Genomic DNA, 27,500 nt, shown 5'->3' on the forward strand with positions numbered 1-27,500 from the left:
TAAAATCCCATTACCCCCCCCCCCCTCAACTTATGAATGTATATGCATGCATCTGGGGCGCCTGTGCATGAAAACGTTGATTGCGTTACAAACTACATATCACCACGCACATCAGAGTGACAGCAATAATTCTAGGCCCATTATTCATGATGCTAAACTGATGACCTGTAGATGCTGCTTATGGAAAATATAGAGTCCCTTTGACCTTTAATTGGCACACGCAATTTTAAGGTTGGATGTCTATTTACTTGGCGCAACATCATCTTTTATATTTTACCAAAAAATAAATAAAAATGTTAATTTATTGCATTTGTGAGCTCTAAAATTAACTTTAGTGTATTTTTTACTAAAAGTTTGTGTTTCATAAAATAGTTGAGCTAATATCACGTGGCATAAAAAATTGGAACTTCCATCATTTTATTCTCCATGGTGTCTGCTTTTAGAAAATACATCGTGTGTGGGGGTTACGCCGTAAATTTTCAGGTCGAAAAAAGAATTCTTTTTAAAGGGCGGCACAGTGGCTTAGTGGTTAGCATATCTGCCTTGCAGTAAATGGGTCATGGGTTTGATTCCCGCCCATGGCGCCTCCTGCATGGAGTTTGTATGTTCTCCCTGTGCTGGCGTGGGTTTCCTCTGGGTACTCCGGTTTCCTCCCACACTCCAAAGACATGCTGGTAGGTTAATTGGATCATGTCTGAATTGGCCCTAATATGTGTATGTATGCAGGTGAGTTAGGGACCTTAGAGATTGTACACCCCTTGAGGGTTAGGGACCTTATATTGTACACCCCTTGAGGGTTAGGGACCTTAGATTGTACGCCCCTTGAGGGTTAGGGACTGATGTGAATGTACAATATATATGTAAAGTGCGACGTAAATTGATGGCTCTATATAAGTACCTGAAATAAAATAATAAACCAAATTTGCAAAAAACTGCTCTGGGTTAACCCCTTGATGCCGAGCGCACGCACATATGTGGCCTCTCGGCGTATGGGCATTGACGCCAAGCGCACGCATATATGTGGCCTCTCGGAATCTGGGCATTGACGCCGAGCGCACGCACATATGTGGCCTGTCGGCGTCTGGGCATTGACGCCGAGCGCACGCATATATGTGGCCTCTCGGAATCTGGGCATTGACGCCGAGCGCACGCATATATGTGGCCTCTCGGAGTCTGGGCCTTGACGCCGAGCGCACGCATATATGTGGCCTCTCAGCGTCTGGGCCTTGTCGCTAAGCGCACGGATATATGTGGCCTGTTGACGTCTGGGCCTTGTCGCTAAGCGCACGCATATATGTGGCCTGTCGGCGTCTGGGCCTTGTCGCTAAGCGCACGCATATATGTGGCCTGTCGGCGTCTGGGCCTTGACGCCAAGCGGCCGCATATTTGCGTGCAATTAGAAAATACATATGTGCTGGGAGTGTGCGCCCTGTCTGCTCCCAGCACATGTCTGTGACTCACGGAAAGGTCCCAATCTCCCCTTTCGATCGGGACCTTTCCCGATCATGTGACCGCTTTGACAGCGAATCACGGCGGTCACATGACCCTAAAACCCCGCCCACCTCCGGGCTTCTGAAACCTCTTAAAGGGCCGGGAGGTTCCAGCGCTAAGAGGTTAAATGGCACATTAAAAGTAGTATTACAAATGGTAGTTTGTTGCTTTAAACTGAAAGTCATTTTACACATTTTTTTTTATATTTTATCAAGCCCCTGGAAAGAATTTAGGATTTTTATGGAAATTTTTTTTTTGTCTTTATTACCACCAGAGTGATCCTTTAAACAGGCCCATCAAGCCGGCTGTACAAACACTAGCTGTTCTCCATCAGGCCCGATCCACTCTCCCTATCTTCATCCCAAGAGACGAGCCGCTCTTAGCTCACATAACCCTGACACACCAACTCAGCCTATTACCGGCAGACAACGTTAACGGGTAATTCGATCAGGAAATAGAGTTCCTAATGGCTTTTTGTAAGCTAGGATCATAATTTAATTTATCAGACGCGGGCCTGGCTCCATCAATCACTCCCTATTCAGCAGTGATAGCGGACCAGCAGCCATCTTCAATAACCGCTTCGGTTCGGGCTTACGCCTCAGCGCCGGCTTCCATCCCATCGCTTCTCCGAGGTCTAAATGTTAATACGCTGATTATTGATATGTCTGACATACGCTTAAAATGCCAGACAGCCAACATTTGTCACGTAATACCATTTTTAAAATGAAGCTGACACGGCTGACCGGATACTGCGGGAAAAGCGGTTCATTGTCATGACATTTTGAAGGGAATATTACACTAGAGCAACTTCATGTTTTCACCGAAAATAACTGCCCTGTAAAATGAACAATCCTGGGGAAAATCTGGATGTTTTTTCTTTTAAAAAGTCAACTAAAGTTGAAACATAATTCATCAAAATCTCTCAGGCTACTGAAGGGATAATAGGAAAGAACATTACATAATTAATTACCAGCTTCCCTGGTACAAGAAAAAAAAAAAAAAAACGCTATAAAAGTGCAGTAAAACTAATGTTTATTGATAGAAAAGAAAAAAGTAGCCACTCACATGTAGTAAAAATAAATGCGCCTGTCGTATTGACCAGGGATGTAGTCTGGATGATGCTCAGTGCATGGGAAAACAGTCCGAGATTCAGGCACCTCCACCAGCCTGGGTGAACTCAGAGCCATTCTGTCAGCATAGGGACGGTGTGACATCATATGCCGGAGGGGTGTCAATGGGGCACGGCTATGCATTTTGAGGCGGTTAAGCCTCTTTCTAAAGCCTGCCTAACCTGTATGGGAGCCCATTGACCCATTCACAGATGATACATTAAAAAACAAAAAAAAAAAAAACACCAGAAGAGGCGATCTAAGTGCAGTAGAACTATTGGTTATTAATAGAAAAGATAAACAGATACTCACAGATAGTTAAAATAAATGAGCCTGTCTTATGGACAAAAAATGTCATTTGGATGATGATGCTCAGTGCATGGGAATCCAGTCCAAGATTCAAGCACCTAAGCCAGCCCAGGTGAACCCAGAGCCTATTAAACCGATTTGACAACGTGGGAACAGTCCAGTGTGATGTCAGACACCAAGTGGAGTCAAGAGTGCATGGCTTCGTGTTTCGAGGAAGCTACGCCTCTTTCTCCAGCCTGCCTAACCTGTATGGGAGCCCATTGTTCACCCGTTATACATTAAACGGTTATTAAGTCCAGGACCCTGCATTCACTATGTCCAATCTCCCCGGACCCCGCATTCACTATATCCGGTCTCCCCGGACCCCGCATTCACTATGTCCGATCTCCCCGGACCCCGCATTCACTATGTCCGATCTCCCCGGACCCCGCATTCACTATGTCTGGTCTCCCCGGACCCCGCATTCACTATATCCGGTCTCCCCGGACCCCGCATTCACTATATCCGGTCTCCCCGGACCCCGCATTCACTATATCCGGTCTCCCCGGACCCCGCATTCACTATATCCGGTCTCCCCGGACCCCGCATTCACTATATCCGGTCTCCCCGGACCCAGCATTCACTATATCCGGTCTCCCCGGACCCTGCATTCACTATATCCGGTCTCCCCGGACCCTGCATTCACTATATCTGGTCTCCCTGGACCCTGCATTCACTATATCTGGTCTCCCCGGACCCTGCATTCACTATATCTGGTCTCCCCGGACCCTGTATTCACTATATCTGGTCTCCCCGGACCCTGCATTCACTATATCTGGTCTCCCCGGACCCTGCATTCACTATATCTGGTCTCCCCGGACCCTGTATTCACTATATCAGGTCTCCCCGGACCCTGCATTCACTATATCTGGTCTCCCTGGACCCTGCATTCACTATATCTGCTCTCCCCGGACCCAGCATTCACTATATCCGGTCTCCCCGGACCCAGCATTCACTATATCTGGTGAATAAAAAAAAAAAAAAAAAAAAAAGAGGATTAACCCCAGCAACTGAGCATGTGCAGAATGGCTACGGTTCAGTCTGCCTTATCAGGTGGACATTTGAACAAGAGGAGAATCAGAGAAGACAGGATCAAACAGCATTTTTACACAATGCGGAGGATTAACCCCTTAGGTTCCACAGTGAGTATAACAAGCATGCTTTACTGCATCTACAGACTGATTGTACTGCTGTGGGTTACAGTTTCTTTTCAGTGTCATACCTGTAGGCTGTGTGTAACCTCTCCCAGTCCAAGATTTCCTAGGTAGGTGACCTTCCCTTAACTTAGACTGAAGGGGTGTATATTTTATGTGCAATTTTGGATGATTTTATGTGATCTGGGATGATACCTAAAACCAATACTGGAAGTGACGTCGGCTAACAGCTCCAGGCTCTGTGCAATGAAGGCTCAGCTGGTCTATAGAGTGCCTAGAGAACAAAGGAACCCCAGGCTTCTACTGCACTGGTTCCTCCCCACCACTCTCCAGAGCTGCAGGCTGGAATGATGGATGTGAGGTCATATCCGGCTGTGGGAATCATGGAGGGGCAGGCAGCTTATTTCTTGGTCATGGCAGGTTGTGGTGTCCCCCTCTTTGGAGTCTGGTGTACGGCGTGTCCGGGCATCCGCCCGTCTGGGTGTACGGGGAAACTGGGCATCAGCCATCTGGGTGTGCGGGCATCCGCCATCTTGGTGTACGGCGAGTCTGGGCATCCGCCATCTGGGTGTACGGCGAGTCTGGGCATCCGCCATCTGGGTGTACGGCGAGTCTGGGCATCCGCCATCTGGGTGTACGGGCATCCGCCATCTGGGTGTACGGCGTTGTCCGGGCATCCGCCATCTGGGTGTACGGCGCGTCCGGGCATCCGCCATCTGGGTGTACGGCGCGTCCGGGCATCCGCCATCTGGGTGTACGGCGCGTCCGGGCATCCGCCATCTGGGTGTACGGCGCGTCCGGGCATCCGCCATCTGGGTGTACGGCGCGTCCGGGCATCCGCCATCTGGGTGTACGGCGCGTCCGGGCATCCGCCATCTGGGTGTACGGCGCGTCCGGGCATCCGCCATCTGGGTGTACGGCGCGTCCGGGCATCCGCCATCTGGGTGTACGGCGCGTCCGGGCATCCGCCATCTGGGTGTACGGCGTGTCTGGGCATCCGCTATCATGACAGCTAAAGGCAGAGGCATGATGGGACTTGTAGTTTCGCAACAGCTGGAGGGCCACCAGTTTGACACCCCTGTCCTAAGGTGTTTGTTCATCTCCTTGTCAGGTGATCCATGAGCTCCTGACCCCCCCACATCTCTTTGCTTGGAACAAGCAGTTCATGTTAGTTGTCATGTACACTGCTCTAGGCACACTACCCATCCCTTACCAAAACCAACTCATCAGGGGTCAATGGGATAAATGCCTTTTACATGGATGATCAATAGGAAGAGGACAACCCTTACAGCAGGAGGTCAGAATGCCACCCTTACAGACTGCTAAAAAAATGTAATTGGTGTCATGCTACTTGTTTTGCTAAATAGCACTGTCCTTGGATTTGCACCGTTACTATCAAATGGGAGGTCAGTTAACCACATTCCAAGGAACCCCCAGCAACCTCTGAAGGAACCCCATGGTTCCACGGAATCCTGGTTGAGATTGGCTGGTCTACAACCACACTACATGGTCCTCCTCCACAGAAAGGTTCAAACAAGGCTTTCAGAGACGAATTGCTTCTGTCACAACTTGCTAATTGCATCTCTTCGGAGGAGACTGATGGATTCTTAAGTGGTGGCTCTTTTCAGGGCTGACCACGGTCCCAGAGAGACACTGCAGTGAACTTTACTCCACGACCCATTTATCCGGCTCACATCATCTCAGTTCTATTAAAACGTCTCTCCAGGATTCCTCTGGAAAGATCCGCGGCTAAATGTCCCCGTTTGCCTCGCATGATCAATCATCTGTACAGCCACATCTGTGTCGCAGCACGACACCCAGAAATATGCCATGAACACATGTTACGGCTCACCTGCCGGCACGGAGCACAGATGGCGCGGCGCACATAGATTCGATTGAGGGGTTTTAAATGCGGATTTACAGTCATGGCCGAAATTGTTGGCACCCTTGATATTTTTCCTGAAAATCAAGTATTTCACACAAAAAAGGTATTGCATTAACACATGTTTTGCTATACACATGTTTATTCCCTTTGTATGTATTGGAACAAATATAAAACAGAGGCAGAAAAGCAAATATGACATAATGTCACACAAAACCCCAAAAATGGGCTGGACAAAAGTATTGGCACCCTTAACTTAATATTTGGTTGCACACCCTTTGGAAAACATAACTGAAATCAGTCGCTTCCTATAACCATCAATAAGCTTCTGACACCTCTCACCCGGAATTTTGGACCACTCTTCCTTTGCAAACAGCTCCAGGTCTCTCTTATTGGAAGGACACCTTTTCCCAACAGCAATTTTAAGATCTCTCCACAGGTGTTCAATGGGATTTAGATCTGGGCTCATTGCTGGCCACTTCAGAACTCTCCAGCGCTTCTTTGCCATCCATTTCTGAGTGCTTTTTGACGTATGTTTGGGGTCATTGTCCTGCTGGAAGACCCAGGATCTTGGACGCAAACCCAGCTTTCTGACACTGGGCCCTACAGTGCGACCCAAAATCCTTTGGTAATCCTCAGATTTCATGATGCCTTGCACACAGTCAAGGCACCCAGTGCCAGAGGCAGCAAAACAACCCCAAAACATCATTGAACCTCCACCATATTTTACCGTAGGTACTGTGTTTTGTTCTTTGTAGGCCTCATTCCGTTTTCGGTAAACAGTAGAATGATGTGCTTTACCGAAAAGCTCTATCTTGGTCTCATCTGTCCACAAGACGTTTTCCCAGAAGGCTTTTGGCTTACTCAAGTACATTTTGGCAAACTGTAGTTTTGCTTTTTTATGTCTCTGTGTCAGCAGTGGGGTCCTCCTGGGTCTCCTGCCATAGCGTTTCATTTCATTTAAATGTCGACGGATAGTTCGCGCTGACACTGATGCTCCCTGAGCCTGCAGGACAGCTTGAATGTCTTTGGAACATGTTTGGGGCTGCTTATCCACCATCCGGACTATTCTGCGTTGCAATCTTTCATCAATTTTCCTCATCCGTCCACGACCAGGGAGATTAGCTACAGTGCCATGGGTTGCAAACTTCTTGATAATGTTGCGCACTGTGGACAAAGGCAAATCTAGTTCTCTGGAGATGGACTTGTAACCTTGAGATTGTTGATATTTTGCCACAATTTTGGTTCTCAGGTCCTCAGACAGTTCTCGTCTCCTCTTTCTGTTGTCCATGCTTAGTGTGGCACAGACAGACACACAATGCAAAGGTTAAGTGAACGTCTCTCCTTTTTATCTGCTTTCAGGTGTGATTTCTATATTGCCCACACCTGTTACTTGCCCCAGGTGAGTTTACAGGAGCATCACATGCTTGTAACATTCTTATTTATCCGCAGTTGTGAAAGGGTGCCAATACTTTTGTCCAGCCCATTTTTGGAGGTTTGTGTGACATTATGTCGAATTTGCTTTCTTTCCTCCCTTTTTTTGTTTTGTCCCAATACACACAAAGGGAATAAACATGTGTATAGCAAAACATGTGTTAATGCAATACGTTTCGTGAGAAATACATGATTTCCTGGAGAAATATCAAGGGTGCCAACAATTTCGGCCATGACTGTATATCTTACAGTCAAAGACCTTCCCTGTAAATAAAAACCTGTTTATAGATTCAAACATTCCAAACCTGTTTAGATCTCTAAGGGCCACCATATTTGTTATAACCCTCAAAATCAACTTTTGATTTACCAAATCTTTTTAATACGAGGACCGACCTCATCTATCTAATCAATGTCATGGTGAGATTAAATATAACCTTTCTATAATTGAAGCTGGCAGGGATTCGAATAAACATTTTAGTAGATCTTCAGGAAAACTGTGTTGTCTGACAGCTTCCTTTGAAAGCCCAAATCAAGACAATCTTTTTTTTTATTTTTTCATAGTTATACGGGATTTCTTTACAAAAACTGCTTTACAAATTAAAGGGAGACAATACAATAAAGTAGGATTAGGATGACCCTGTTCATGAGTGTTTACAATCTACTAGGGAGGGGCAAGTGATACAAAAAGGTAATATCCATGGAGGTGAGCTGATAGAGAACGTAAAAGTGCAGTTTTTAGGTGGAGGTGGGAGAGGCCTACCTGAAGAGATGAATTTTCAGGGAACGTCTAAAGACAGAGAGTAGGAAATAGCTGGAAAGATTGGGGAAGGGAGTTCCAGAGGAAGAGAGGCTCTGGATCAGTCCTGGAGAAGAGCATGGGAGAAAGTGATGATGGAGCTAGAGACCATGAGGTCTTGGGAGGAGTTAAGAGGATGATTTAGGTGATATTTTGAGAGATGGTTGGCGATGTAGTTGTGGATGGTTCTGCATGTTGTGGTTAAAGTGGTTGTAAAGGCTGACGGTTTTTCACCTTCCTGCATTCTATGGAAGGTAAAAAACCTATGTGCAGCAGTGCCCCCAGCCCCCTCAATACTTACCTAAGCCTCATCGCAATCCAGCGATGTGAATGACAGCCTCGGCTGTCCCGGGTCTCTGCCTCCTCTTTCTGCACCTCATTGGCTGAGGCAGCAAGCGGGAGTCATCAGTTCCCACTGCTGTCAATCACAGCCAAACAGCCAATAAGGAGAAGGGGGCGTGGCCTAGCCATGGCTCCATGTGTGAATGGACACACGGAGTAGCGGGTGCCCCTATAGCAAGCTGCTTGCTGTGGTGGCACCCGACGGACAGGAGGAGCCAGGAGCATGCGGGGGTCCTGAAAAGAGAAGAATCCAGGCTGCTCTGTGCAAAACCACTATACTCAGCAGGTAAGTATAGACATGTTTGTAATTTTACAAAAAAAAAAAAAAAATGAACCTTTAGAATCGCTTTAATATTATAAATTGTATATATTGGGCTAGCGGAAGCCATTGGAGGGATTGGCAGATGGGGAGCGACAGACACTGACCGGGTGGTAAGGTGGATGAGTCTAGCAGCAGCATTCTTGATCGTTAAATACATTTGCGCTGCCAAATATATTACATCCCTGAAGAAGTCACGTGAGCTGTGACGCAACGCGTCGGATGAAGCCAAGTTATGTCACTTCCGGTCACGGCTGAGACTGGAAGGTGTTGTTTTTCCTCTATGTGGTACGCAGATGAGTCTGTATTTTACGGTTATATGTGAGTGCCATTCTTTTATTCAATAAATTTTTGTTGGAAATACTACACCATGGGCATCCCTTTTCACTATCTTTTCTGATTTCCTACTGATCAAATCTGATGGCCGGGGAATACCCATTTGAGCGGTCTACAGGTGGGGAGATAGCAGCATCCAGTGTCTGGGGATTTAACAGATAAAAGTGTATTTGACTTATATGAAAGTATGGGTCATTATTGGAGGTAAGCAGCCACTTTGCACATTGGTGGAGCACAATTCAGTTGCATCACATTGGGGACTCTTCATTTGGATTGAAGATATACAGTTGAAACTCAAAAAATTTGAATATCGTGCAAAAGTTCATTTATTTCAGTAATGCAACTTAAAAAGTGAAACTAATACATAAGATAGACTCATTACATGCAAAGCAAGATAGTTCAAGCCGTGATTTGTCATAATTGTGACGATTATGGCTTACAGCTCATGAAAACCCCAAATCCACAATCTCAGAAAATGAGAATATTGTGAAAAGGTGCAATATTCTCGGCTCAAAGTGTCCCACTCTAATCAGCTAATTAAGCGATAACACCTGCAAAGGGTTCCTGAGCCTTTAAATGGTCTCTCAGTCTGGTTCAGTAGAAATCACAATCATGGGAAAGACTGCTGACCTGACAGTTGTGCAGAAAACCATCACTGACACCCTCCATAAGGAGGGAAAGCCTCAAAAGGTAATTGCAAAAGAAGTTGGATGTTCCCAAAGTGCTGTATCAAAGCACATTAATAGAAAGTTATGAGGAAGGGAAAGTGTGGAACAAAAAGGTGCACAAGCAGCAGGGATGACCGCACCCTGGAGACGATTGTCAGAAAAAGGCCATTCAAAAGTGTTGGGGACTTTCACAAGGAGTGGACTGAGGCTGGAGTCAGTGCATCAAGAGCCACCACACACAGACGGATCCTGGACATGGGCTTCAAATGTCGTATTCCTCTTGTCAAGCCGCTCCTGAACAACAAACAACATCAGAAGCGTCTTACCTGGGCTAAAGAAAAACAGACCTGGTCTTTTGCTCAGTGGTCCAAAGTCCTCTTTTCTGATGACAGCAACTTTTGCATCTCATTTGGAAACCAAGGACCCAGAGTATGGAGGAAGAATGGAGAGGCCCAAGGACCCCGAGTATGGAGGAAGAATGGAGAGGCCCAAGGACCCCAAGTATGGAGGAAGAATGGAGAGGCCCAAGGACCCCGAGTATGGAGGAAGAATGGAGAGGCCCAAGGACCCCGAGTATGGAGGAACAATGGAGAGGCACACACTGCAAGATGCTTGAAGTCCAGTGTGAAGTTTCCACAGTCTGTGTGGATTTGGGGAGCCATGTCATCTGCTGGTGTTGGTCCACTGTGCTTTATCAAGTCCAGGGTCAACGCAGCCGTCTACCAGGAGATTTTGGAGCACTTCATGCTTCCTTCCACAGAGGAGCTTTATGGGGATGCAGACTTCATTTTCCAGCAGGACTTGGCACCTGCCCACACTGCCAAAAGCACCAAAACCTGGTTCAATGACCGTGGGATTACTGTGCTTGACTGGCCAGCAAACTCGCCTGACCTGAACCCCATAGAGAATCTATGGGGCATTGCCAAGAGAAAGATGAGACACATGAGACCGAACAATGCAGAAGAGCTGAAGGCCGCTACTGAAGCATCCTGGTCTTCCATAACACCTCAGCAGTGCCACAGGCTGATAGCTTCCATGCCACGCCGCATTGAGGCAGTAATTGCTGCAAAAGGGGCCCAAGCCAAGTACTGAGTACATATGCATGCTTCTACTTTTCAGAGGTCCGATATTGTTCTATGTACAATCCTTGTTTTACTGATTGCATGTAATATTCTCATTTTCTGAGATTGTGGATTTGGGGTTTCCATGAGCTGTAAGTCATAATCATCACAATGATGACAAATCACGGCTTGAACTATCTTGCTTTACATGTAATGAGTCTATCTCATATATTAGTTTCACCTTTTAAGTTGCATTACTGAAATAAATGAACTTTTACACGATATTCTAATTTTTTCGAGTTTCACCTGTCTTCACTGCCAATTTTTTTTATGCAACTTGGACAGTTTATTTGATTTTGGTGGACATTTATTTTATAAGTATCTATACTTTTTTGCATCATTATTTATATATTCCACACTTGGGAGTATGTGGGCAGCACAGGGACGATGGTCCTAACTAGTAGACGCTAAGTGTAATTTTCTTGTTTGCAGTGATATTGAGATCAGAGTTGTGGTCATTATTTGTCATTATGTAATGTTTATCCACACAACACTTTTAACCTCTTGCCGCCCGGCCAATGGCCGTTTGGCGGCCGGCAAAATCCCTCAGCGTTCCGGGTAGACGCCATATGGCGTCCTACCGGGCATGCGCAGTTTGCCCTCCTGCAGTGGCGCGATCTGTCACCGGCCGTGTACCTCGGACACAGAGTGACCACAGAGGATTTCCTCCGAAACCTGGCAAATATATAACCGTTGTTGAAATCTTTTCCATTTAATAGTATGCAGCAACAGCCCTGAAGAAGGGAGAAAACAAAGATTTATTAATAAATAGTAAAATACTCACAAAGAAATGTAAAATCAAATTAAAATGGGAAGCATGTCGCAAGGGATGCAGAGTGGTTTAGGAACCCCTGTGGGTGGTCTGGTGGGGGACTGTGAGCCTCTGGATAGCTGGTCCTGATGCGTTTCGAGGTTGTACCTCTTCCTCAGAGCTGCAACCCTTGCGACATGCTTCCCATTTTAATTTGATTTTACATTTCTTTGTGAGTATTTTACTATTTATTAATAAATCCCATTTTTTAAAGGTACTAGGCCTGTGCGCCCTCTCTTTGTTTTCTATATACAGTTCTCTTTGGATTTCCCTGGTTCGTTGAGGGCAGCAAGGCCTGCATTTCACTAACTCATGTGGGGATACTAATATTGTGGAGTCCACAGTTCAGCGCAGGAGTACATGCATTTGGTTGCTACATTCTTCTATCCTGAAGAAGGGAGAGTCTTTCCTCCCGAAACACGTTGATTTGATGTACTTGTCATTATTCTCGATAAAATGCCTCTTAATCTACCAGCAAAAGTGCATTTTTTGCTATTATTATAGATTAGAGCTGTGGGAGTGTCACTGGCCATAAAAGAGAATTATTCATGGATTGCACACGGTTTATGGGTTTTCCACAAATCTTCATAAGTCGAATATCCTATTAAATTTAAGACACAAAATGAAGACCTAGACCATGCATTTCTAGGAAGAGTTTAAATCTAGACAAGACCATACGACTGCTATGGGGCCAGAAGGAGACCCAGAGCTAACTAGCTTCATAGTGCTTTATGCACATAGCAAGATCACTTGACAAAAACAGATGGATAAAGTTATCATATAAAAAGTTTAGCAACCTCTAAACATTAAGTTTTTCTGTTATATGAATTGTCTTGGAGATGGAGATTAGGGTCCCCCTAATGGGTATGCTACGGGGCCCCAATGCACGTAGTTACAACTCTGACCAGCCGGACAGACTTACCCACAGAAGTTGGCAAGCTTCCAAGCAAAGCCTGTTTGTATTTCATCAAACTTTCGTCATCTTTGTCCATCTCCTGGAGTTCTTGTACGGATTTCTTCTCAGGTGCCTTATAACTCAGGTCAACCTCATCCTCAGAATCCTCTCCAACGGGCTTGATTTCGTTTCTGTCCGCCATTTTGTCTGCAATGAAAGAAAATGATTGATGGCTTAGAAAGGTGATTCTTAAAAATTATCAAAGCGTGTACCCCTTTATTCGGTAAACATACATTCAGTACACACACATACCCCCATTCCAAAAAAAAAACAAACCCCAAAACAGTTTGGCTTTAGTTATACCGCAGTGTAAATTGGGCCCTAAACCTCGCTGACCCTTTTCTCTTACCCCAGTCTAGGGCTAGCCATACGCGGCCCAAATTTTGGCAGGATGAATTGGCTGATATTTGAGTCACGCCCTGAAAATCTGCCGCATGTGGAGATTCACGGCTCCTCTCTCTGCCTGGTCCCACAGACCTGGCAGGGACCTCCTAAAAGTCTATACAAAAGTGGGATTTCAATTCAAGATAGCAGCATGAGAGAAGAGCGATGTAGAAAGAATTTTGCCTCTCTCATATATATATATATATATATGTACACATACACACACATACATACATATATATATATACACACACACACGTACACATACACGACCAAGTATCTTGAAGTGGAGTGTCCCTCAGTGTCATTACATCCGATGGAGGGCTATGGACCCTGTACTAGTCTTAATGACATTCGGACTTTAGACTTCTGGAGTGTGGGGGAGAAGAGGCTTCAGGTACCAGTCTAGCAGCACAGAGGGCAAGTAATGATCTTTTGTGTGCCCTCTATACTTAAAGTGGAACTGCACTGCATCTGAGCACAAACCGAAAATGCCATTTAATAAATCAAAGCAAACTCCCCCATCCATCCATGTCTCCATGCTTTATTTTGCTGAGAATTCATTTTGAAAACCACCCCTGGTATTTCTGGCAGTGGCCATCTTGAGTAAGGGCAGATGATTTATGTAGCATTTACCTCCTGGAATCCATCTGCCATTAGCTCAGGCATAGGATGAGCTGAGAACCCTCCCTCCCCTCCTGGGATGTATGACATCATTTGCCTAGACATGGAAACTAGGAAGTAACTGTAGAAAAATAAAAAAACCCCATTTAAAACAAGTAAATATGATATACGTTCCTATTTTTCTACTAATCCTGGCAGCATAAGTATTAAAAATAGTCCATGTGGATTGAGAGAGGGAAGTTCCACTTTAACAAGCAATTAACCCTTGTGCAGCCCCGCTACAAGGCATTTCCCAGAGGTGGGCTTTTGGTACGGTCCATGAGCAGGACCATGGATGCAGACTTTTCTTGTCCGTTTTGACTATCCTACACAGCAAACACTTTTCTCCTGCGCTGGGGATGGACTCAGCAGAGACAATGTGAATATTCTGGAATATGCACTCCAACATATCCTTTTCGTGGTAAAACATATAAATCCCCCATAAAACCCAACACAAAACCACTCTTAAAATAGTGAGAAAAAAAAAAAACAAACTTGTGCAAGTAATATATAAATATATACTTATTCTTTCACTGCATAAATAAATAAAACCCAAAATATTATATATTATATTAAATAAATATTTATTTATGCAGTGAAAGAATAAGTATATATTTATATATTACTTGCACAAGTTTGTTTTTTTTTTTTCATCACTATTTTAAGAGTAGTTTTGTGTTTTGCACAGAGTGAAGTACATATATTTAAAAAAGATAATATACTATGAATGTTCTTTTTTCTTTTTTTTGAGGTTTTCATGGAATATTTAGGATCAATTTCCTTTTAACTGGATTGAAGTGAAAAATTTGGAACTTGGATTTTGGACACATTGGGATTTTATTTCATTTTATGTAATTTTATTTTGTGATTTTGAGACACAATTGGGAGTGAATTTATCTGAACACAATTTTTAAGTTTAAGTGATTAATATTTATTTTTATTGTATAAATTGATTATATTTGTAGATTTTAATTTTGGGTTTTATGGGGGATTTATATGTTTTACCACAAAAAAGGATATGTTGGATTGTATACTTTCTAGGGAGAAAGTGTGACTTTTTGGTGGGAGTGGAAGGGAAGGAGTTTATTGATTGATGGAATATGCACTGCTTGCTGCCCTCAACAGACCGGGGTGGTCCAAAGTCACTAAATGCAAATGAAAAAAACAAAAAGAGGGCGCACCAGCCTAGTGCATTATCGTTTAAAAATATTTATTGAGAGAATAAAAAAGTAAGCATCATACTCACACTGGACATATAAAACACAGGCATATCACAATGAGCAAGGTGTTCAATCCAAATAGCATCCGAGTCCATACGATGGAACCCGGGATGATGCATTTCGAGGACTCAGCCTCTTCCTCAGAGCCCTGTTGCAGGCCAGGAATGCTGTGACTTGTAGTTCTTTGACAGACAGGCTGGGGATAGCCTAAGCAGCAATACGTACAGCGATAACAGCGTATGCTCTCTGCATAACAAAGCCTCGGGTCAACATTAAAAATGCATCATGTATTAAATCGCAATCTAAAGATAATGTACCGCATCCTTAACCTCGATGTTGTCTCCAGCACAGGCTCATTACATGCAGAGAGTGAGGGAAGCCTAGGATCGAACCGATTAATATGACCATAGCAGAGGAGCTTCGGTATAATCCCCGGAACATTACGGCGCACAGAGGGGAGCCATCGCCAATCTAGAGAAGATCTCCATAATGGGCCAGGCGTGGACTCCGCTTACTCAGCTCAACGAGAGGAGAGTTTGCAACAATCACGGCCTGTAGTTCATACCGTTCCATGGCGTCAAAGACTATACGGAGCAAGAAATTGTGTCAATGTTAAAGCAGAACTCTAGACATGCCCAAATTTGAGTTAAATTAGTGGTGAGGCTTCCAGGCACCTTCAGCTATAGCTCTTGCTATGAGGAAAGAACAAAGAGAGGGCGCACAGGCCTAGTGCATTACCATAAAAAATGTTTAATAAGAAATAAAGTAGGTGTTGTACTCACAAACGACAATAAAGTCAAGGCACATCATAAAAGAACAGCTGGGTCAACACCGCGCTGAGTAACAGTCCGCAATAGGGAGTGTAGACATCCAATAGGCTGACGCGTTTCGAGGACTTGCCTCTTCCTCAAACCCCTAGCTCTTGCTATGTAGGCCCCATACCTACTAGGGCTTAGAGCCACAAGCAGTCTACAGATCAGGGATGTGATGGCTAAACAGACTATGGAAGTCCTGTACCACTGAATGTAAGCCCATGGGACACAAACCGACCACGCAAGCAGCATACGTTCCTACTTTGCATGGTCATTTTAGAACAAAGAAAAGGGACTGGCTGGATCAACCAGGTATTTCTGATGGAAGGAATACATTAAGGTTTCATATGCACTGTGCTCCTTTGGGTGCCTTTTCCTGAGGACCTTAAAAAACGCAGTAAAAGCCACATTTTTTTTACAAGCAGTTACGCACATTTGCGAACGTTTATGCACATTTGCCATTAATGCATTCTATTGGACTGAATAATAAATGTATTCATTTATTCTAGCCATTAGAACAGGGGTGTCAAACTGGCGGCCCTCCAGCTGTTGCGAAACTACAAGCCCCATCATGCCTCTACCTTTGGGAGTAATGATTGTAACGGTCAGTCTTGCATTGCCTCATGGGACTTGTAGTTTGGCAACAGCTGGAGGGCCACCAGTTTTGACACCTATGCATTAGAATGTTTTAATGTATCTTCAAGATTTTTCTGCCCAAAATGCTCTTTCTGTACATAAAGGGCACCAACTTAGTGTAGTATTAAAACACAAGTCTATTAAAAAGCCAATGGGCAACTCGCATGTAAAAAGGAGAAAGACAGGATTGTCTGATGGTGGGCACAAGTCAGGTTCTCCAACTGGACTGATGTTTCAGCTCTTCATCGCGCTCAAAGACAATGGGGGATCGTCAAAGTAGCTGGGCAAATACGGAACACCACTGGAAGTGGTGTCACTAGGGAGCCGCCCTTCTTTCCTCCTATGAAGAGCAGAAACATCAGTCCAGTTGGAGAACCTGACTTGTGCCCACCATCAGACCGCAGATAAATCAGACATGCCTGCCTTTCTCCTTTTACAGGCGAGTTGCCCATTGGCTTCTTAATAACTTCATGTTTTAATACTGCACTGAGTTGGTGTCCCCTTGTGCTCCTTTTCCAGATTGACAGAATTTGCTTCACTCTATGGGGCTGCTGCGACTTTCTGCTATGAAAGCCATGTGTTATTATGGACTTTAATGTATATAGACTTTTTTCTTAAGCTTTGTGCATTGGGGTAGTAGACACCTTCTCCAATGCCATTTATACCCACTGCATCCTCTCTGTACATGCAAATGTTATTTTACTGCCTCTAAATGCTCCTGCCTGAAAATGCCTATGTGTGCATGGACATATAGGCTAACAGGCAGGGGCATTTAGAGGAAGGAAAAAAGAAAAAAGTCAAAACCGCCTGTAAAAAGGAGTTTTTTTGTTTTTATTTACTGCAGTGTACATGAGGCCTAACATGATAGCCACTAAGACAAGGGTGATCAACCTTTGGAAGATTGAGGGCCACTTAAGTGATTTGGTAAATCGGTCACGGGCCACAATGGAAGGAAATGGTTCAGAATTTCATTGTGGCCCGCACAATGGGCAGCACAGTGGCTATATGGTTAGCACTTCCGGCTGGCAGCACTAGGGTTGTTGGTTCGAATCCCAACCACCTGCACGGAGTTTGCATGTTCTCCCTGTGCGGGTTTCCTCCCACCATCCAAAGACAGGCTGACACAGACACACACACACACACACACACCAGTCCCTAACCCTCAAGGGGGTACAATCTAAGGTCCCTAATTCACATTCATACATACACATACTAGGGACAATTTAGACAGGAGCCAATTAACCTACCAGCATGTCTTTGGATACACACACACATATACACTTGTATAGCATTGTCATATATATATATATATATATATATATATATATATATATATATATATATATATATATATATATATATATATACACATACATATATATACACACACACACATACACACACACAGTCAGGTCCATAAATATTGGGACATCGACAAAATTCTAACATTTTTGGCTCTATACACCACCACAATGGATTTGAAATGAAACAAACAAGATGTGCTTTAACTGCAGACTGTCAGCTTTAATTTGAGGGTATTTACATCCCAATCAAATGAACGGTGTAGGAATTACAACAGTTTGCATATGTGCCTCCCACTTGTTAAGGGGCCAAAAGTAATGGGACAGAATAATAATCAGAAATCAAAATTTCACTTTTTAATACTTGGTTGCAAATCCGTTGCAGTCAATGACAGCCTGAAGTCTGGAACGCATAGACATCACCAGACGCTGGGTTTCATCCCTGGTGATGCTCTGCCAGGCCTCTACTGCAACTGTCTTCAGTTCCTGCTGGTTCTTGGGGCATTTCGCCTTCAGTTTTGTCTTCAGCAAGTGAAATGCATGCTCAATCGGATTCAGGTCAGGTGATTGACTCGGCCATTGCATAACATTCCACTTCTTTCCCTTAAAAAACTCTTTGGTTGCTTTTGCAGTATGCTTTGGGTCATTGTCCATCTGCACTGTGAAGCGTCCAATGAGTTCTGAAGCATTTGGCTGAATATGAGCAGATAATATTCCCGAAACACTTCAGAATTCATCCGGCTGCTTTTGTCAGCAGTCACATCATCAATAATTACAAGAGAAGCAGTTCCATTGGCAGCCATACATGCCCACGCCATGACACTACCACCACCATGCTTCACTGATGAGGTGGTATGCTTAGGATCATGAGCAGTTCCTTTCCTTCTCCATACTCTTCTCTTCCCATCACTCTGGTACAAGTTGATCTCGGTCTCATCTGTCCATAGGATGTTGTTCCAGAACTGTGAAGGCTTTTTTAGATGTCGTTTGGCAAACTCTAATCTGGCCTTCCTGTTTTTGAGGCTCACCAATGGTTTCCATCTTGTGGTGAACCCTCTGTATTCACTCTGGTGAAGTCTTCTCTTGATTGTTGACTTTGACACACATACACCTACCTCCTGGAGAGTGTTCTTGATCTGGCCAACTGTTGTGAAGGGTGTTTTCTTCACCAGGGAAAGAATTCTTTAGTCGTCCACCGCAGTTGTCTTCCGGGTCTTTTGGTGTTGCTGAGCTCACTGGTGCGTTCCTTCTTTTTAAGAATGTTCCAAACAGTTGTTTTGGCCACGCCTAATGTTTTTGCTATCTCTCTGATGGGTTTGTTTTGTTTTTTCAGCCTAATGATGGCTTGCTTCACTGATAGTGACAGCTCTTTGGATCTCATCTTGAGAGTTGACAGCAACAGATTCCAAATGCAAATAGCACACTTGAAATGAACTCTGGACCTTTTATCTGCTCATTGTAATTGGGATGATGAGGAAATAACACACACCTGGCCTTGGAACAGCTGAGAAGACAATTGTCCCATTACTTTTGGTCCCTTAACAAGTGGGAGGCAAATATGTAAACTGTTGTAATTCCTACACTGTTCACCTGATTGGCATGTAAATACCCTCAAATTAAAGCTGACAGTCTGCAGTTAAATCACATCTTGTTCGTTTAATTTCAAATCCATTGTGGTAGTGTATAGGGCCAAAAATGTTAGAATTTTGTCGATGTCCCAATATTTATGGACCAGACTGTGTATATATATATAAATATATATATATATATATATATATATATATATATATATATTATAAACAATGCTATACAAGTACCTGTAATAAATATATCATTTCAAATTTATTACTTTGAATAGCATGATGAACATTTTTCTCCTGCAGCCGATGAATTCCGGGGGGAGGGAGAGGAAGAGAAACTGCCTTTTAGCGGGTGCAGGAGGAAAATGGAGAGGATGGGTTCCTGTATATGCAGCCCCCACTGCCCCTCCTGTTCAAGTGTAAAACAGAAGGTGACAGGGAAGCCGCATGGGCCCCCTGGAACATGGGGTGAGGTCACCATTGCGACCCCCTGGCGCTATACCAGTGGCTGAGTGAATGTCGTAAAAACACTGACTATGGGGTTTTACTGCCCACCCAAACCGCAAATGTAAAAAACGAGCCTTTACTGTCCTAAGGCCCCCATAAGGCTGCTTTCACACTGTGGTTTACCTGCACCGAGGGTACAGTGTAGTGCCCCTGCGGCTTTCCTGAGGGTTAATTGCGCTTTGCCATAGACTCTTGCATTCATGAGTTTTGGTGCACTTTCAGAAAGTGAACCAAACCCGTAGGATATAATAGAAGTGCCCTTCCCTGGTTTGAGGTCGAGGGCCACATCAAAGGGCTCCATGGGCCACAGGTTGAGCACCCCTACACTAAGATCTTCTACACACACACTGAGATTGAGCTCTGCAGTCACTTTTGCAGCATTTGCTTTCTTATTCCGGGTCACAACCCCACGCAATGTCCTTTGTCTCTTTCGGTTAGCTGACCATGTCGACCGCACTTATGCTCATCAGACGACGTTTTCCCGGAAACTGTACATGCCGCCATAACCTTTGGTACTGGATCTCCCGACATGGGAAATAAATCGCCAACTTCAGCCACAGAGGCACCAGCTAAGCGGCACCCACTTCGAAGCTCAGTAAGCTCTGACATGACTGCATTGCTAGCAGCGCACGCAGTGAATGACCAATGTGAGGCTTCCCACCTGTTAGCATGGTGTCTCATCATACAGCGAAAGCAAAAGAATGTTACATCACTTCTGCTTTCAAAGCAAAATATGGTGTCACTTTCACACCTGCAGATCATGGAGTGTTTCCATTTTTTTTTGTCTAACCCCTGGAAGTATACAATACCCATGCTCAACCGCCGACCCAGCTTCCCGTGGCTGAAGACCGCTGGTAATTGTGTTCCCACACTTAAGCAAAGTGATCCATAATAGGATTAGGCCAGGACTCGGATCAATCCATGAGACTGAGAATCTTTATTGGCTGCTTGTAAAAACACATAAATAGAACGCTAACATGTTTCTGCTAATAGCAGTGAGGGGCTTTAAAGCCTAAATCCGTGTTCAATGACCCTTTGAATAGTACATTTGGACCAAGCTGGAAACTGGGAGGTACTGTTGAGTATGGAGAAACGTGACAGTCCTGGACCAACTGGCACTGCCACAGGGAATTTCATAGCCCGGTGTGAGCTATGACAATGACCACTTGTAAGGCAAGCATCTGTATTACATCTGTAGAAGGTGGATTAAAATGACCTCCATGGGCAAAGCACAGATTCACTCCACAGAAGTTCAGGCACAAAGAATTGCAATAACTATATTCCCTATTAGCCACGAAGAACATAATCCTCTTTGTGAGAACCAAATGCCTTTGTAAACCTAGATATTACCTTGCAAAGGAAGCAGTGATATCCTCACTGTGCTGTACATAGCTTGTGCAGAGCTGTGGGAGGGGCCCAGCAACACCGCCCAGTACAGGCTGCCTGTAGAAAACTACAAGAAGGGGCGGAGACGAGACCAGTCATCCTGCACAAGGGGAGAGAGCAGCAGTGAGCGGTCATTATTACAGGAAGCTCCTGCACAGAGGGAAAGTCTCACACTGGATTACTGCATGGATCTGGAAGAAATATACAAAGAGCCCCGAGATTCAAGGAGGAATACATATAATGAGTGTTTAGACTATATTTACTTATCCCAGAGATCAGCTTTAAGCTGTAAAGAGGGTTAAAGTGTTACTAAACAAAGGCCCCCGCATTCACTATATCCGCTCTCCCCGGGCCCAGCATTCACTATATCCGCTGTCCCCGGACCCCGCATTCACTATATCCGCTCTCCCTGGACCCCGCATTCACTATATCCGGTCTCCCCGGACCCCGCATTCACTATATCCGCTCTCCCCGGACCCCGCATTCACTATATCCGCTCTCCCCGGACCCTGCATTCACTATATTCTGTCTCCCCGACCCCGCATTCACTATATCCGCTCTCCCAGGACCCTGCATTTGCTATATCCGCTCTCCCCGAACCCTGCATTCGCTATATCCGCTCTCCCAGGACCCTGCATTCACTATATCCGCTCTCCCCAGACCCTGCATTCACTATATCCGCTCTCCCCGGACCCTGCATTCACTATATTCTGTCTCCCCGACCCCGCATTCACTATATCCGCTCTCCCCGAACCCTGCATTCGCTATATCAGCTCTCCCAGGACCCTGCATTCACTATATCCGCTCTCCCCGAACCCTGCATTCGCTATATCCGCTCTCCCCGAACCCTGCATTCGCTATATCAGCTCTCCCAGGACCCTGCATTCACTATATCCGGTCTCCTACAGTACACACAACATGGAAATACAGTAAGTTTAGTAAATATAAACTGCTAAATACCCTCTCTCATCAAAAGCATAGAAGTCACAAGACTGCTACTGTATATTAGTGTCCAGCAGAGCACTGGGTAAAGCTTGTAGGAGGAGTTTTCATTCTCCCAGACTGTCCTATGAGGCTGCAGGACCCCTGACCTTCTGTCTGGACAGTGCTGATTGGCCTTGTGCTGATCACATGCACCCTCCCAAAAAAAAAACAAAAAACAAAACACTCTAGCCATACAGACTACACTGAGCATATGCAGAGTGACTCCTAGAGCTTGGTACTATCAGCAGATGGATCGGGGACAGTAGAAGAAGGGGAGGATCAGAGAATACAGAAACAAACAGCCTTTTTACACAATGCAGAGGATTAACCCCTTAGGTTCCACAGACTGATTTTACTGTTGTGAGTTTAGTAACACTAACAGAAATTGGATTAAAGCCACTCATGTCACGATGTTGGTGCCAGGATGTGCCGACGTCATCATGCATGCCGGTACTGGGTATGTGGGCTTAGTAACACTTTAATAATATAAAGTCTTTTACATCAACCACCCCCAGTGACAACCACAATTACACAAAAGAACAAGGCGGCGCGGATTTAGGGATAAAAAGGCAAACCCAAGCTTGTGGCACTATGACAACGGCAGACGCCTTAGAAAAAGGCGAATAAAGTGCCAGCGACTAAGTCGCACTAACAAACAAAAAAAAAAAATGGGCCAAACCGATAGGAATAACACCGCGCACAATTAATGGATTATTGTGAAACGCCGCCAAGTAAAGATTTCTGTCATTCTATTACAAAGCTTTGTGTGCGGCTGGCAAACATCCGAGCGATCACGCTACAAGCGCATTCAGTGGGTTTTTTTTTTTTTTTAAGCAATTCAAAAGATAAAGCGAGCGAGCCGGGCAGATGACTGGCTCTGAAGAGCAGAGAGATAAGGCGCACCTCACAGGAAGCAATACAAACCCGCAAATCCACAGCAGACATGCTGAATAAATACATGGCAATGAGATTAGATGGCCGTGCGGCTTGTAGAACAGGATAAAAAGAGGAGAGAAATACACCTTTCCTGCCGAGCTGTCAAAGCCCAAATGGTAAACCTGCGCCGTCTTCAAGGGCGCCAAATCGTTTTATCTCTCGAAATCCACTTCTGCTTTCAGCGTTGAACTGCAAAGGCAGATGAATTACAAAAAGTGCAACGTAAGAGAATTCCCAGATCTGCAACCTTAGCATTGGGTAATGGAACAAGACAAAAACCGCGAAGAAAAAAAAATAATTCAGTGCCGCAGGTCTAGTTTTACGAAAGCTCCAACTACAAAATGTAGGCCTCATCCACACAAGAAGCTGAAGAAGGTAGTGATAGGCCGCGTTGGGCGGGGCCAGCGGCCTGTGATGTCATTACGCCAGCCAGTGTACATCGGCGAGGTGATACAGGCCTTGTGTACCCTGTGATCCCATGTGGGTAACATGGTCAACTGCCATGTTACCCGTTTATATAGACAGGTCTGATTTTGCAGGCAGTACCGCCACCAAACATGACCCATTCATGTGACTAAGACCGTACTGCAACCATGAGACAAAACACTTGGTGTCCCCATCACAGCAATGGAATAAGTAAAGGATAAGTCCAACCGGCAGCCAGTCGAGTATTAGAACCATTAGAGGGCAAGATCAACCTATAACCATTCATATCAGTAGAAAAACTGAAGGATACGTTCAACCGGCAGCCAACCAGAGCAAGAGACCCAATAGAGAACAAGACCAAGCTGTAATCAATCACAGCTCTGGAATAATTAAAGGACAAGTCCAATTGGCAGCCAACCAGAGCAAGAGAACCAATAGAGAACAAGACCAAGCTGTAATCAATCACAGCTCTGGAATAATTAAAGGACAAGTCCAATTGGCAGCCAACCAGAGCAAGAGAACCAATAGAGAACAAGACCAAGCTGTAATCAATCACAGCTCTGGAATAATTAAAGGACAAGTCCAATTGGCAGCCAACCAGAGCAAGAGAACCAATAGAGAACAAGACCAAGCTGTAGTCAGAGCTCTGGAATAATTAAAGGACAAGTCCCATTGACAGCCAACCAAAGCATTGGAATCATTAGAGCACAAGACCAAGTAGCCAATCACTGCACTGGAATAATTAAAATAAAGACAAATTCAACAGCAGCCAACCAGAGCATTAGAATCTTTTGAGGACAAGACCAACAGACAGCCAACCAGAACATTAGAATCTTTTGAGGACAAGACCAACATATAGCCAAATCAGAGTAACCCTTGAAGCAACTTTCTGGTGTCAGCGAACCCCTGCTAAATATTACTATGTCTACAACTCATGATACATTCGTGTGATGGTCAGAGGTAAGAATGCTCCTTATACTTGTGGTCATTGGGAAGAATGATCCCCTTAGAGATGGCTAAAAAAATTAATGGTGTCAGTGGGAACTTATCTGAGAGACAGAAATTGCTCATTGCCCAGGGAACCCATAGAAACCTCTGGAGAAACCCTGGACTAGACCAGGGGTACTGAATTAAAATTCACGGGGGGTCCGGTCAGTAAAATTTTCTCCAGCAGAGGTCCGAGTGTCATGTTGGTGCTATGACTCAGATCCTTCACATCTCCGCCTCCCGTGCACATCATAGTTCCTCCCCCCACCCCCCCCCTTTACATCACAGACCACCCCAATCACAGACCCCCTACCCCCATCACAGACCCTGCTCCCTACACTGCCTAGCAACCAATCACACGCTTCCTAACATGAAAAGTCCTGCCCTATGTCCAGACCTTCCCAGCTTGTGTGAATAGGGTAGGACGGGGGGGTGGGGGTGCTGGAGTGCTGCGATGTTATGAAAGGGACAGACTTGCTGCGCCTCAAATGTTGTGCCCTTCCTTGAGGAGAATAGCAGCGGCAGGCGGGTCAGTGGTGAGTGGAGGACATTCAGGCAACTATTTGGTGAAGCTGTGGTCTGGAATGTTTCTGGGTCTGGATCCAGACCACGGTCCCCCATTTAGTGTTGCCTAGACTAGACTATCCTGTATCCATGGTCAGCTGCCACATTACACGTACATATAAAAAGGTCACATTTGGCAGGCAGTACTGCCGCCAAAACACAACCCATTCAAGTGAATAGGGCTGTACTGCAAATGCTAGTGGTTGTAGCATGGTATTGCCATAACAGCACTGGAAAAATTAAAGGACAAGTCCAAACGGCAGCCAACCAAACCATTAAAACCATTAGAGGACAAGACCAACAGACAGCCAACCAGACCATTAACACCATTAGAGGACAAGACTAACAGGCAGCCGACCAGACCATTAAACCATTAGAGGACAATACCAACAGGCAGCCGACCAGACCATTAAGCACCATTAGAGGACAAGACCAACAGGCAGCCGACCAGACCATAACACCATTAGAGGACAAGACCAACAGGCAGCCGACCAGACCATTAAGCACCATTAGAGGACAAGACCAACAGGCAGCCGACCAGACCATTAACACCATTAGAGAACAAGACCAACACGCAGCCGACCAGACCATTAAACACCACTAGAGGACAAGACCAACAGGCAGCCAACCAGACCATTAACACCATTAGAGGACAATACCAATAGGCAGCCAACCAGACCATTAACACCATTAGAGGACAATACCAATAGGCAGCCGACCAGACCATTAACACCATTAGAGGACAAGACCAATAGGCAGCCAACCAGACCATTAAACACCATTAGAGGACAAGACCAATAGGCAGCCGACCAGACCATTAAACACCACTAGAGGACAAGACCAACAGGCAGCCGACTAGACCAATCAAACCATAACAGGTCAAGACCAACCTATAGCCAATCACATCCCTAGAAAAACTGAAACTGAAGGAAAGGTCCAACTGGCAGCTAACCAGACAATTAGTAACACAAGACCAACCTGTAGCCAGTCACAGCACTGGAATAATTAAAAGACACATTCAGCCGGCAGCAAACCAAAGAATTAGAACCATTAAAGGATAAGACCAATCTGTAGCCAATCACAGCATTACAATATGAATGAGACTACACTATCCTTTGTCCAATCTATAGCAAAGTAGAGCCATTATTGCTACAGGTACTTATATAGCGCCGTCAATTTACGCAGCGCATTTACATACAGTATTTTGTACATTTACATGAGTCCCTAACCCTCAAGCAGCTTACAATCTAAGGTCCCTAAACTCACATTCACACCTACTAAACCAATTTTAGACAGGAGTCAATTAACCTATCAGCATGTTTCTGGCTGACCCACCTGCAGCCCAATCGGGAAATTACAACATTCTCAGGAATGAAATAATCAGCCATCAGAACCTTAAAAAAAGGGCCTTTAGAAAGAAGCAATGTCGCATTCTGCTTGACAACTGCTGCACTATGGCCCACAGACTGCGGTTTGTGTAAATTAACCCTAAAGTGTAGTTTTGCTAAAAAGCCCCAAAAAGGTTATACAGTGCAGCCTATCAAACCTTGGCCCCATTTTTTTGCATGTTCGTATGAATTTATAGTACAGGAGCAGAACCGCTTTTATTTGGCTAAATAGACACAGCAATATGGGACACACCAGAGTTTTATCTCTACTACAGAGCTGGAGAACAGTGCACCCAATCAGAGCATTAGACGCCGCCGCAAAACGTTAGAATGATGTGAGGACAAAGACTTGTCAACCTGTCAGTCAGAGCAGTACAAGATCACGGGTCTTTATCACACCATAGCGAATCAGAACATTTGTGCTATTACAGGACAAACCTACTTGTAGCCAATCAGATTATGAGAACTATTCGAGGAAAAGACCAACCTGCAGCCAGTCACAGCAATGGAACAAATAATGGACACATCCAACTGGCAGCAAAACAGAGCATTATAACCATTAGAACACAAGATCAACCTGTAGCCAATTACTACACTGGAATAATTAAAGTACAAGTCCAACCAGCAGCCAGAGCATTAGAGGCCAACACCAACCTGTAGCCCATCACAGCACTGGAATAATAAAAGGCCATGTCCAACCAGCAGCCAGAGCATTAGAGACCAACACCAACCTGTAGCCCATCACAGCACTGGAATAATAAAAGGCCATGTCCAACCAGCAGCCAGAACATTAGAGGCCAACACCAACCTGTAGCCCATCACAGCACTGGAATGATAAAAAGGCCAAGTCCAACCAGCAGCCAACCAGAGCATCAGAACAATCAGAGTACAAGATCAACCTGTAGCCAATCACTGCACTGCAAAAATTAAGAGGACAAGTCCAACCAGCAGCCAACCAAC

The 27,500-nt window shown here is 44.9% G+C and overlaps 1 protein-coding gene across 2 annotated transcripts in view; it reads right to left on the reverse strand.

The window, feature by feature from the left end:
- Positions 1-27,500, reverse strand: part of LOC149440670 (rho GDP-dissociation inhibitor 1-like) — a 109,255-nt gene that overhangs the window by 27,295 nt on the left and 54,460 nt on the right. For both annotated transcript variants that reach the window (XM_089658241.1, XM_089658240.1), the window contains exon 2: positions 12,734-12,913. In XM_089658241.1, coding sequence (XP_089514367.1) covers positions 12,734-12,908 — 175 coding nt within the window. In that variant the 5' untranslated portion in view covers positions 12,909-12,913. The remainder of the gene's footprint in view (positions 1-12,733; positions 12,914-27,500) is intronic.

This window comes from Staurois parvus, unplaced genomic scaffold, assembly GCF_062004578.1.
Source record: "Staurois parvus isolate SC_StPar_1 unplaced genomic scaffold, SC_StPar_1.0 ptg001060l, whole genome shotgun sequence".
Classification (NCBI taxonomy): Eukaryota; Metazoa; Chordata; class Amphibia; order Anura; family Ranidae; genus Staurois; species Staurois parvus.